Genomic DNA, 11,954 nt, shown 5'->3' with positions numbered 1-11,954 from the left:
TTCTTTTTTTCTTTTCTTTTCTTTTTTTCTTTCTTTTCTTTTTTTCTTTCTTTTTTTCTTTCATTCATTATTTCCTTCTTTCATTTTCTCTCTCTATCTATCTATATCTTTCTCTCTTTCTCTCTCTCTCCCTCTTTCTTTCTTTCTTTGTTTCTTTTCTTTATTTTCTTTCTTGATTTTCATTTCTTTTTTCTTTTCTTTTATTTTTTTCTTTCTTTTTTTCTTTCTTTTCCTTCTTTCATTTTTTCATTCATTCTTTTATTTAAGACACAGGAACTGAATAACAATTCTCCCCAGACTCCCTTCAAGACGCGTAACACACCAAAATCCCATGCTGTTTACCTTCAGAAAAATAAAATAACAAAAATATATTTTTATATATTTTTTTTAGTCGTCATGGATTTTAATGTATTAGTTACTTAAATTGTTTTGTAATAGTTAGGAATTCACTGGGATTTTTTGTGATATCCCTGCTTTTTAGCAGGGAGCAACATGAATGGAACGAGAATAATAAAAATTATGATAAAAGTGAAAAAAATCTGAATGGCAAATGAGTAATGGATCTGTATTTATCATCAAACTTTTTTTTCCGTGACGCCTGGAAGAATAGGCGTTTTTGATAATTTATTATAGTGTTAAATATTTTGTCAGAGCTCAGTTCAACATCCATCCAGTACGACTTTCTGAACACTGACACCGCTATTATATTATTTAATTGTTTAATAAATCCTCCTCCTTCTTCTGGAGTTTTCGCGTTTCAGAGTCATACTTGATCACTGTCATTACTATAGCTTCCAATATTCTAATCTTGGTTTCCAGACTTGTCTTCCTATTCTTCCAAACTTTTTTTAACTGTGAAGAAACATCCTGAGCCTTGGCTATTTAATATCTTCGCTGCATCCACCATCTTTTGTAATACTAGTACCCAGGTAAGTGAAGCTATCCTTTTGGTAAGTAAAAATACCCAGGTATTTTGTCTGTCTTTGGGCAGCCATTTGGATTAATGTTATTATCATTTTGTAATAAACAGAATTGAATTGAAATTTCCACTTGAATATTGTCTCTAACATTCATTTTGCATGCTGCTTTTTTGGACGAGTTTTGCCTCATTCATTCTAAATTTTTTTTCAGCTCGCCTTGATATGGACTACAAATTTCCAAACATAAAAAAATTAGCAGAAGAAATTGTCGAGATTGCCCCCAGACCCGAGGTACATGAGATTGCAGTTGATCCTACGGATTTGTATGAAATGAAAGAGCATATCTTTCTTGGTGAGTATATTACTACCGGTCTTTATGCCTATAGTCAATCTTTACTTTAAACGAGAAAAAGGATAAAAAAAAAAAAATCAAGAACAAAAAGAGGACATATCATTGCTACCCATGCATGTCCATAGCTACCCATGTTGTTCAAGGTGGAAATCTGTTGGGGTTTTGTTAGGGTGATTCAAATTTGTAGTTTTCACTTTGATTCACTTTGATTCGATTCAGGATTCTCAGGTTATCGTTCAAAATTCTCGTAAATTTGTTTTCGCAATAAATTCCTATGGTTATCCGATATAATAGTTACCATTCCTGGATCAGCACCAAAAAGGAATTTTTTCTCACTGGACAGTTTTTCAAAGAGTATTTTAAATTTTTGGTCGCTACGGGCTATGGTTTGCAGATAGACTGCAGCTATCAGATTGCAGCTACCGCTGCTACCATGATAATTGGTAATCTCGGTAACTTCTGAAAACAGCCACACGACGCTACGCAACGCGTGCGTCAAGTCCGAAGTAAATATTTCTCCATTGTACAACCAGGGTCAGCTGATTTAATTAAAATGGTGTCAAATTTCTTACAGAGCTCAGGAGTTGCGGAGATCAAGTTGAAACTTCAGAAAAAAAATCTTTTTGGGGGAGGGGTGAATGGAGATTCCAACGGTAAATTAGGATTGAGGAGGAGCATGCGTAGTCGTGTTGGCCTCAGACGGCTTCGTGCTGTGATGAGTTGCTGGTTGTAGTAGTAGTAGTGATAATTCGATTGATCATTTTTGGTTGGAGGATCAAGATGAAATTTTTAGCGTACGTTTATTTTTTGTGGGAGGGGATAGAGGTAAGAAATCTCCAAATTTTGTGTTGATTAATGTTTATTAATGTGTTAATTAATGTTTATTAATGTATTAATGTGTGTTAATTTTGTCCTCTGCGCTACTTGCCCTCTGCGCTGTGGGGGGGGGGGGGGTTGTCATCCTCAAACACCCAATTTCCTGAACTTTCAACTACGTTGAACAAAATGTCTATCTCAAATTTTTTTATTATATGTGTTTGGGGAAATGGTGGGCATGAAAGGGGGGTTAGTTGCTCTCCAATCACTCGATATTAAAAAGGGCACTAGCCCTTTCAATTTCCAATCGAATGAGTCCTTTTAGAAGTTTCTACAACAATGCTTTCTATAAAAAAAACCTTATATGCCCACAGGGCATAACTTACAACCCTTACCCTAAGGGCTCTGGGGGGTTATCATCCTCAAATACCTAATTTCCAGAACTTTCAACTACATTGAAAAATAATGGCTATCTCAAAATTTTGATTGGATGTGTTTGGGGAAATGGCGGCCGTGAGAGGGGGGTTAGTTGCCCTCCAATGACTTTCTACTATTAGAAAGGTCACTAGCCCTTTCTATTTCCAATCGAATGAACCCTTTTTGAAGTTTATAAGACAATCCTTTTTATAAAAAACCTTATATGCCCCCAGGGCATAACTTATAACCCTTACCCTGAGGACTGGGGAGGGGGGTCATCCTCAAAGACCTAATTTCCAGAACTTTCAACTATGTTGAAATAAATGGCTATCTCAAAATTTTGATTGGATGTGTTTGGGGAAATGGTGGGCGTGAGAGGAGTGTTAGTTGTCCTCCTATCACTTACGATTTGTAAGTAGGGCATTACCCCTTTCAATTTCCAATTGAATGAGCCCTTTTTGAAGTTTCTACGACAAGGCTATCTATGAAAAACATATATGTCCCTAGGGCATAACTTACAATCCTTGCCCTGAGGGTTGGGGGGGGGGGGTGTTGTCATCCTCAAAGACATAATTTCCAGAACTTTCAACTACGTTGAAAAGAATGGCTTTCTCAAAATTTTGATTGGATATGTTTTGGGAAATGTTGGGCGTGAGAGGGGAATTAGTTGCCCTTCAATCACTTTCTGCTATGAAAGAGGGAACTAGTCCCTTCAATTTCCAATTGAATGAGCCCTTTTTAAAGTTTCTACGACAACCCTTTCTATAAACCCCCCAAGGAATAACTTACAACCCTTACCCTGAGGGCTATGGGGAGATGGGGGTTGTCATCCTCAATTGAATGAGCTCTTTTTGAAGTTTCTACGACAACGCTATCTACAAAAACCTTATATGCCCCCAGGGAATAACTTACAACCCTTGTCCTGAGGGATTGGGGGGGTTTGTCATCCTCAAAGACATAATTTCCAGAACTTTCAACTCCGTTGAACAAAATGGCTATCTCAAGATTTAAATTGGATGTGTTTGGGAAAATTGTGGTCGTGAGAGGGGGATTAGTTGCTCTCCAATCATTTTCGATATTAAAAAGGGCACTTGCCCTTGCAATTTCTAATCAAATGAGCCCTTTTTGAAATTTCTACGACAACGCTTTCTATAAAAAACTTTATATGCCCCCAGGGCATAACTTAGAACCCTTGCCCTAGGGGCTTTGGGGGGAGTGTCCTCCTCAAAGACATAATTTCCAGATCTTTCAACTACGTTGAACAAAATGGCTATCTCAAAATTTTGATTGGATACGTTTGGGGAAATGGTGGGCGTGGAAGGGGTGTTAGTTGCCTTCCAATCGCTTTTGGCTACTAAAAAGGGCACAAGTCCTTCCAATTTCTAATCCAATGAGCCCTTTTCGAAGTTTCTACGACAACTCCCTCGATACGAAGTGCCCTGGTCTAAAAGAAACTAACAAACAAACCAAAAAAAAATAATACATTGTGCCAGCATCGTTCTTCACTTAGGCAGTGCTATTGCGCTGCCGATGTTACCAGGCAAGTACATCAAAGTGATTAGTGCTATGTACGAGAATAACACTGCTGCGGTTAAGGTAGGAAATGAGGTTAGCAGCTGGTTTCTTGTTAAATTTGGAGTCAAGCAGGGTTTTGTTCTATCCCCATTCATATGGATCATTTCAAGGGACTTTGTTTTCAGGAGCATAGGCAATGGGAGAACACGGAATCAAATGAGGAGAAAAAACTTTTCCTGGACATAGATTATGATGATGAATTAAGCATCGTAGATGAAAGTTTAAGCAAAATGAATGAACTTTTTGAGGTTTTGCGAATTCATGGTGCTAGAATTGGTTTGAAAATCAATGTTAAGAAGACTAAGTCAGTAAGGCTAGCAATAAGTGAAGATCAAAAAGCGACGTTGAGTAACGAAAAGATCGATTAAGTGGATAGCTTCACTTACCTTGGTAGTATTATTTTGTAAAGACGGTGTATGCCTTGAATATGTTACAAGTGATATAGGGTCAGGGTGTTTTTTCACAAGTGACAAACGTTCGAAAGAATAGGAAGATAAGTCCACGAACCAAGATTTGAATATCGGAACCTATAATGATGGCAGTGGTCAAACATGGTTCTGAAGCATTGGCGCACCGAAAAATGGAGGACGATTTGCTAGATGTTTACAGATTTACAGATTGTTTTGGATACCCGACTGACTGACCGTATTTGAAACAGTAGGCACTACGAAAAGTGTTATTCAATCACGCTTTCCAGAGCTATAATGAGAGGAAGGTTAAGATGGTGAGGGCGCGTTCTGCGGATGAAGGATGACTGTTTGCCAATGATTATCCTTTTCGACCAATAGTGTTGGGCTAAACGGAAAGCAGATCGTCCGCGGTTGGGGTGGGAGGATGTCATAAAGAAAGATTTAAGGAAAATAGGAACTTCCTGGGAGGATGTAAGGAGGGAGGCTTTGGATAGATCGGGATGTAGGAAGAGCGTGTGTAGCTGTGTTGGCCTCGGGCGGCTTAGTGATGGGATGTGTTGTAATTAGTAGTGGTAGTAGTAGAAGTATACCAGCTCAGAAAATGCTAAAAATCAGTTCTAAAAATTCTCATTTGAGAAATTTGGGATTTCCCTTTGGTGCCACTCGCTTTGATTGACAGACTTGCCGACAAAAGGGAAATAAAAATTTCACTGTCTTTTCAGTCAATTTCATGGGCAGCGCGATATCGAAGGAGTTGTCGTAGAAACTTCGAAAAGGACTCATTGGATTGGAAATTGGAGTGGCTAGTGCCCTTTTTAATAGTTGAAAGTGATTGGAGGGCAACTAGACCGCCCACGCCCATCATTCCCCCAAACACATCCGATCAAATTTGTGAGATAGCCATTTTGTTCAGCGTAGTTGATTTCCAGATAGAAAATATATTTTTGACGAGGACACTCCCCCACAACCCTCGGGGCAAGGGTTTTAAGTTATTCCCTCGGGCCATATAAGGTTTTTATAGAAGGTGTTGTCGTAGAAACTTGAAAAAAGGCTCATTCGATTGGAAATTCAAAGGGCTAATACCCTTTTTAATAGTCGAAACTGATTGGAGGGCAACTAGCCCCCCCCCCCTCCCACGCCCATCATTCCCCCAAACACATCCAATCAAAATTCTGAGATAGCCATTTTGTTCAGCGTAGTTCATTTCCAGATAGAAAATACCTTTGTGAGGAGGACACTCATCCACAACCCTAGGGGCAAGGGTTTTAAGTTGTGCCCTGGGGGCATAAAAGGTTTTTATCGAAGGCGTTGTCGTAGAAACTTCAAAAAAGGCTCATTCGATTGGAAATGCAAAGGGCTAGTGATCTTTTTGATAGTCGAAAGTGATTGGAGGGCAAATAGCCCCCCCACGCCCATCATTCCCCCCAACACACCCAATCAAAATTTTGAGATATCCATTTTGTTCAGCATAGATGATTTCCAGATAGAAAATATGTTTTTGACGAGGTCACTCCCCTACAACCCTCGGGGCAAGGGTTTTAAGTTATGCCCTGGGGGCATATAAGGTTTTTATAGAAGGCGTTGTCGTAGAAACTTCAAAAACACTCATTCGATTGGAAAATCGAATATCAGCGTCGGATCCTCCGACGCTGATATCCAACAGAGAATACAGAAAGCGCAGACAGTCTTTGCCTCCCTTCGGAAACCCTTATGGAATCGCCGCGAAGTCAGTGTCCGAACGAAAGTTCGAATCTACATGGCACTAGTCCGCACCGTTCTCCTTTACGGATGCGAAACATGGTCGGTAAAACTACAGCATGAGAATACGCTGAAGGTGTTTGAGCATACCTGTCTGCGAAGAATTCTCAGAATACAGCTGCGTGACCGTATCTCCAGCGCGGATCTACGTCGAATGTGCAGTATTCAGGAGATGGTGCGCTCACTATTAAAGAACGCCGTTTGAAATGGTTAGGCCATGTTTTACGGAAGCCGCCAGAATACTTGCCTCGCCAAATACTTCTAGTCGAGCCTATTAGCTCCTGGAAGAGACGCCAAGGAGGACAGAGGAAAAGCTGGTGGAACCTGGCCAAATCAGACCTTGAACCTATCGGGGGATTCAGAAAGTTCGGACACAGATGGTCAACTCAGTGGCTTACCTTTGCAGAGCAGCTGGCAGAAGATCGCTCAACATGGTCCAAGAAGGTCTCCAAGATCATCGATGCCGGGCGAGGTGGAAACGCCTGATTCCCGCCACAAGTACAAGTAAGTAAGTAAATCGAATTGGAAAGCGCACATCAGCAATATCTTTGGAACGGTTTACCGTATCAAGGTGAAACTTCCAGGGCATCATGAAAGGGATGGTCAACTGAGCAAAAGGCAAGCTGTACATGCTACTACCGCTATTAATACTGCTGCTACTACTGTTACTGCTACTAATAATATAACACTAACACTGCAACAACTTCTCCTACTACCACCGCGACTGGTATGATACTAGTACTATTAAGGCAGAGTCTATGAAGGTAAAATTTGAGAGAATACTTATAACAAATTCGAACTAACAAAAGACACTATGTGATTTAGATTGTCAAAACAGTGTATCTTAAGAATTGATTTGTGTATATTACTACTTTACAATAGAAAATAAAGCATTTTCGAGTTAATATAATTTGAATTCACTTAATTTGGTACGATTTGTAGAATGTCATTTTGTTGATAAATCTGAAGGGAGGGTTAATCGGCCCCCTCGTTATTTTTTTTTTAGGGTCGGGGGGGGAGGGGGGGTAGGTGGTTGCTCTCAAATCACTTTTGACTCTTCAAAAGGGCAGTATAACTTCAAATTTCAAGTCAAATAACCCCATCTGAAGTTTATATGACCACCCATTCCAAAAAAAGCTTATATGCCCTCAGAGCGTAACTTACAACTCTTGCCCCGATGTTTCTGGGTGGGGGGGCAGATTTTTTGGTATTCGGTAAAATTTTCGCTGATGGCGAAAATTTCGGCAGAAATTTTGCAAAATCGGCCGAAATTTAGCAAAATTCTTTATTTCTGGTGAAAATTCGGCATAAATCAGGTAGCGATTCGGTAAAATTTACGAAGATCCCACCTTCCCCAATAAAATGAACCTCAGGACGCCCCTGCGTATGACTTTTTGGGATGATATACAAAGGGAAGTTTCGAATAGATTGACATGAAACAGGAGCTTCCGCAGTTGTGTTGGTCTCTGGAGGTTTGGTGCTGCAATTAGTCGTCAGTAGCAGTAATAGCTTCTGAGTTGCAGTATGGCACCACGCATGTGCGATGCGTACAAGACTAATTTATATTTACTTTAAATAAAAATGTTCTCTACTATTCTACTCCTGGACTCTCATCCGAAATCAGAGGCTGCATTTCGCATTTTTATTTTTTTACAGGATATATGGAATAATATTTTTCTTACTGATAAATATTTTTTTTCGTTTCAGTATTCAGATAATAAAAATCACTGAAAATTATTATATTTAGCTGATTAATGTAGTTCATGTAATTAAGTGATGAATCTTCGATAATCCTAACAATGAACTAAACAACGAAGGAAAATGGTGCACTGATGAAAAGCGATATATGAATATGCGTCACCGGAACGTCACGCAACTTAACGCTACGTCCTGACAACATTCCTATTTTCTATTTGGATTTTGTCACCATGGGGATTGGTGGTCTATTATACACACCCACTCATTCCAGAACAGTAGAAGATTCACAATCGAGTTGCAACAAAAATCGCGCTAGAAGAAACAGGTGCGAGATATCCCGGTTATCCACAGAAAATGTAAAGTGACATAACGTTTTCCGATATCACGATGACCTGGAACGATCACTGAAGCAATCAGTGCGTTCGGACCCCTTCTCTTCTTCTCTTTTCTTTTTCTATTATCTTCTTCTCTTTTTTACCTATTTCAAAACACCCTCCTATGTTCAGTTTAGCCAAAAGACAGTTCAACTGATTTTAATTTTTTTTTTTAACCTGATTCAATACGATACGAATTTATTATGTCAAATAACAAGAATTAAATGAGACACAATATAATTTAAATAATCACTCTTCCTTCCTTCTAATTTTAATTAAAAAAAACTTTTCGAAAAAGAAGTTTTCAAAGAAAAGAACCATACTAAATTCAATATCAGCAGAGATAAAATTCCTATAATAATTCAAACTAAAAAAGGGGTTATACTACTAAAGAATAAATGAAACCGAAAACTAAAAGATTTTAAATAAAAGATCGTAGCAAACATAAAGATAGCAGGTACAAATTTAAATGAGTAAATATATTTTAAAACGAGTAAAAATTAAATAGAATATTCAAGTCAAACTTAGTACAAAATTAGTACAAACAGAAGTTTGACTTCTTTCCCCCTCCCCTAACCGTAAAAGTCAAAAGGCTATTGCCTCATTTTCTTTTTATTGAAGTGTGCTTTTGTTTTTCAAAACAACGACGACAAATGAAAAATAAATAGTTGAATATTAACATAATTAACAATTAATGAAAATAAGCTTAATATTTAATATATAATTATACTACTTCTTAGAAACTAATCAATTCAAGATTCTGTTCCATTGTATTTTTTCAATGTTGTAAATATAAAAGATTTTTTTTTTTAACTTAATTTATTTTAAGTAAAGTTTTATTTTAATTTCTGTTCGTTTTGGGTTTAATTTATTTTTAATAGCATTTTTTAGTCGTTTTGAGTTTTAATTATTGTAATAATTTATTTCTGTTGGTATTAAGTTTAATATGGCTCTTTACCTTTCTGCATAATCTTATGTCAGTTAGTATTTTTCTTATAGTAAACCTGCGCCTTTTTGAATATTGAATCAAAATCATGTAATGAGTAAAATATTGAAAAAAAAAAAAAATTCATATGATTCGATATGAATAATTCATATGAAAAATAATTCATTGATTTGATAGTGGGTTTAAATGGTGAAGAAACTAAGTGGTATATCAGGGATCAGTATCAGGGAGGGATAGTATCAGGGAGAACTGTATATCAGGGAGGGATAATTTTCTATTACTTTAATAAAGGAGGAAATATTTAGGAAGGATAAGGATAATGGACGGTCCTTACTCATGCCCTATGTGTGGAGAAAATGGCGAGGATGTGCTTCACTTCATGACCCTTTGTCCCGAATTACAGAATTTTAAGGAAGGAATTATTTTCTGGTAATGTGGGGACAAGTGAGTGGTTGCTTTTAATAATTTTATCTGAAGATTATGGAACAATAAGGAAGATTGCAAAATATATGTAACCGGGAATGACACATTTTTAAGGGGGAGGCTATGTATTACGTTTTTTTTATCGTTATGTGTGTTGTTATCATGTGTTATAATATTGTTTGCAGATGTTCGTTTTTTCTTATTTTGCCATGGCCCAAAGAGACTTTCGTTTTGCAATAAATATCTATTTATCTATCTATCTATGCCCCTCAGCAAGCATGCACACAGAAATTTTTCTGGGCGGGGGGGGGGGATGTTTAATTCAACTGTGCTTATATTTTTGTTTATGGTTTATATATTTGCTTTTGTATTTTGCGTTTCCAGAATTTTTAGTGGCATGTCTCAAGAAGAAGGGCATTATAATGAAAAGCTTGAAATTGATCTTCGCATTTCAAGTCTTTCACGCTCTGTGAGTATATTTGTGTGTTGAAGATTCTGATTTAATTCTTACCTAGTTGACTCTTGTTAACACTTTGTATATCTTTTATGGTGTCTGAAACACGGCTGTGTCATTTACGCGGTACTTCTACATTTACCAGTTACCCCAACCATTTCTAAAACCAGGTGTGAAATTTCAAGTCCGGAATATTGTCGTGCCCGAAAAGCGATGATATTCGCGTTTGATATTCGATATTCAAACACCGGAACTCCGTTGTGCCTGAAAGGCGTAGAGGTCCTCAGACCTTTGCTTCAACCAATCAGGGCTTGTCTGTCCTATCTCCAATGAGATAAATTCAGTTATTTTTGAAACAAAACAGTAGATTCACTTTTGATTTTTTTATTCGTCCTGGGCGAGTCTCAGGGGACAGGGGACCTATCTCAGGGGACCTATAGATTTTTATATTTCCTTTGCATGTTCATAAGGAATTAGGATATTTTGCAGAAATAAGAATCAAGAGAAAATGTAAAAAAAAAATAGTTACTGGATGCTAATTTTTTAAGCTAAGTTGACTAAATTTCTACTGAGGTCAAGGCCGAGAACAAGAAGTCATGACGTTTGTAGGCAAATTACAGATGGTCTTCTAGGGCATTGGTCAATAGGGCAAATGGTCTCCGTATCCCAAGTGAAGGATCTAGTTTCCCCTGCTTCCATCTTAAGGAAATGCAAACAGTGGAAAAAATGAGATATAATGCAACAAAATTAATTTTCTAATAGAAAAAAGCTAAGGTGCGCATCCTTTGGCTGTCCAAAAAATCAAACCAAAGAAACATGTAAGTTACCCTCAAAAAGAAGAAAATTCAGGTATTTTTATAAATTGACCATTCAAAGCCTAATTCAGCAAAATAAGTGTAGTGAACTTCGCCGATTCAGTTTTGTATTATTTTAATTGTTATTTTTTATCGTCCTCCGTTGTTTTTTTGCAGACTCTATGTTTATTTTTACTACAAATTTTTTTTCAGGTCTTGATTATGTAATTGATGTCAAGGATAAAGATTTTGTGAACTGTGTTTTGTGCGATAAATCGGGAAATTTCAAGTCGATGGTTTGTCATATCAAGGGAAGAAGCCACAAGATAAAGTTTCTGGTAAATCTCTCTCTCTTCTCTTTCTTTCACTCCTTTTCTCTCTCTTTTTTCTCTATTTTTCTCCCTCCTTCTCTCTGTCTTTCTTTCTTTCTTTCTCTTTCTCTTCCTTTTTACTGTATATAAAAAAAACATAATTGTAAGCTGATCTTTGACAAGCTTCCATTTTTAAACTAGTACAGTGATCTTTATCAAATAATTGTTGCGTCTATTAAAGGTTTCTTCTCAAATTTTACTAGTTATTGCGAGTGATGATTGCTTATCATTAAAAATGGCACTTTAATCTTTAAATTTTATCATTAAATAATGCACGGTATTTCATTCATAACATTAATTGATTTCATTGGTACGTAATTTCAATTTTCTTGGCTAGTTATAGAGTTTTTTGTTTCTTCGAGATTTCTCAGTTAATTTTGATGCCTTATTGCGAATATAAAGAAGACCTTGAGACTTTTCCAACCTAACACCAACCGATTTAGCCGATTCACCAATTCAACCGATTCACTCTAACACCAACCGATTTAGCCGATTCAACCTATTCACCCTAACACCAACCGATTTAGCCGATTTCTCGATTCACCCTAACACCAACCGATTTAGCCGATTTCTCGATTCACCATAACACCAACCGATTTAGTCGATTCACCGATTCAACCGATTCACCCTAACACCAATTGATTTA

General features: G+C 37.3%; 1 protein-coding gene across 1 annotated transcript in view; it reads left to right on the top strand.

Moving 5' to 3' along the window:
* Positions 1–11,954, top strand: part of LOC148938657 (uncharacterized) — a 109,842-nt gene that overhangs the window by 53,234 nt on the left and 44,654 nt on the right. The window contains exons 3-4 of the mRNA XM_089107632.1: positions 1,132–1,272; positions 11,151–11,275. Of these exons, the coding sequence (XP_088963758.1) occupies positions 1,132–1,272; positions 11,151–11,275 (266 nt within the window). The remainder of the gene's footprint in view (positions 1–1,131; positions 1,273–11,150; positions 11,276–11,954) is intronic.

Source organism: Artemia sp. Qi Xiang Cuo, unplaced genomic scaffold, assembly GCF_049724085.1.
Source record: "Artemia sp. Qi Xiang Cuo unplaced genomic scaffold, ASM4972408v1 HiC_scaffold_3045, whole genome shotgun sequence".
NCBI lineage: Eukaryota > Metazoa > Arthropoda > Branchiopoda > Anostraca > Artemiidae > Artemia > Artemia sp. Qi Xiang Cuo.
Note: the sequence above shows the minus strand (reverse complement) of the source record. Positions and strands in the feature narration are given on the sequence as shown.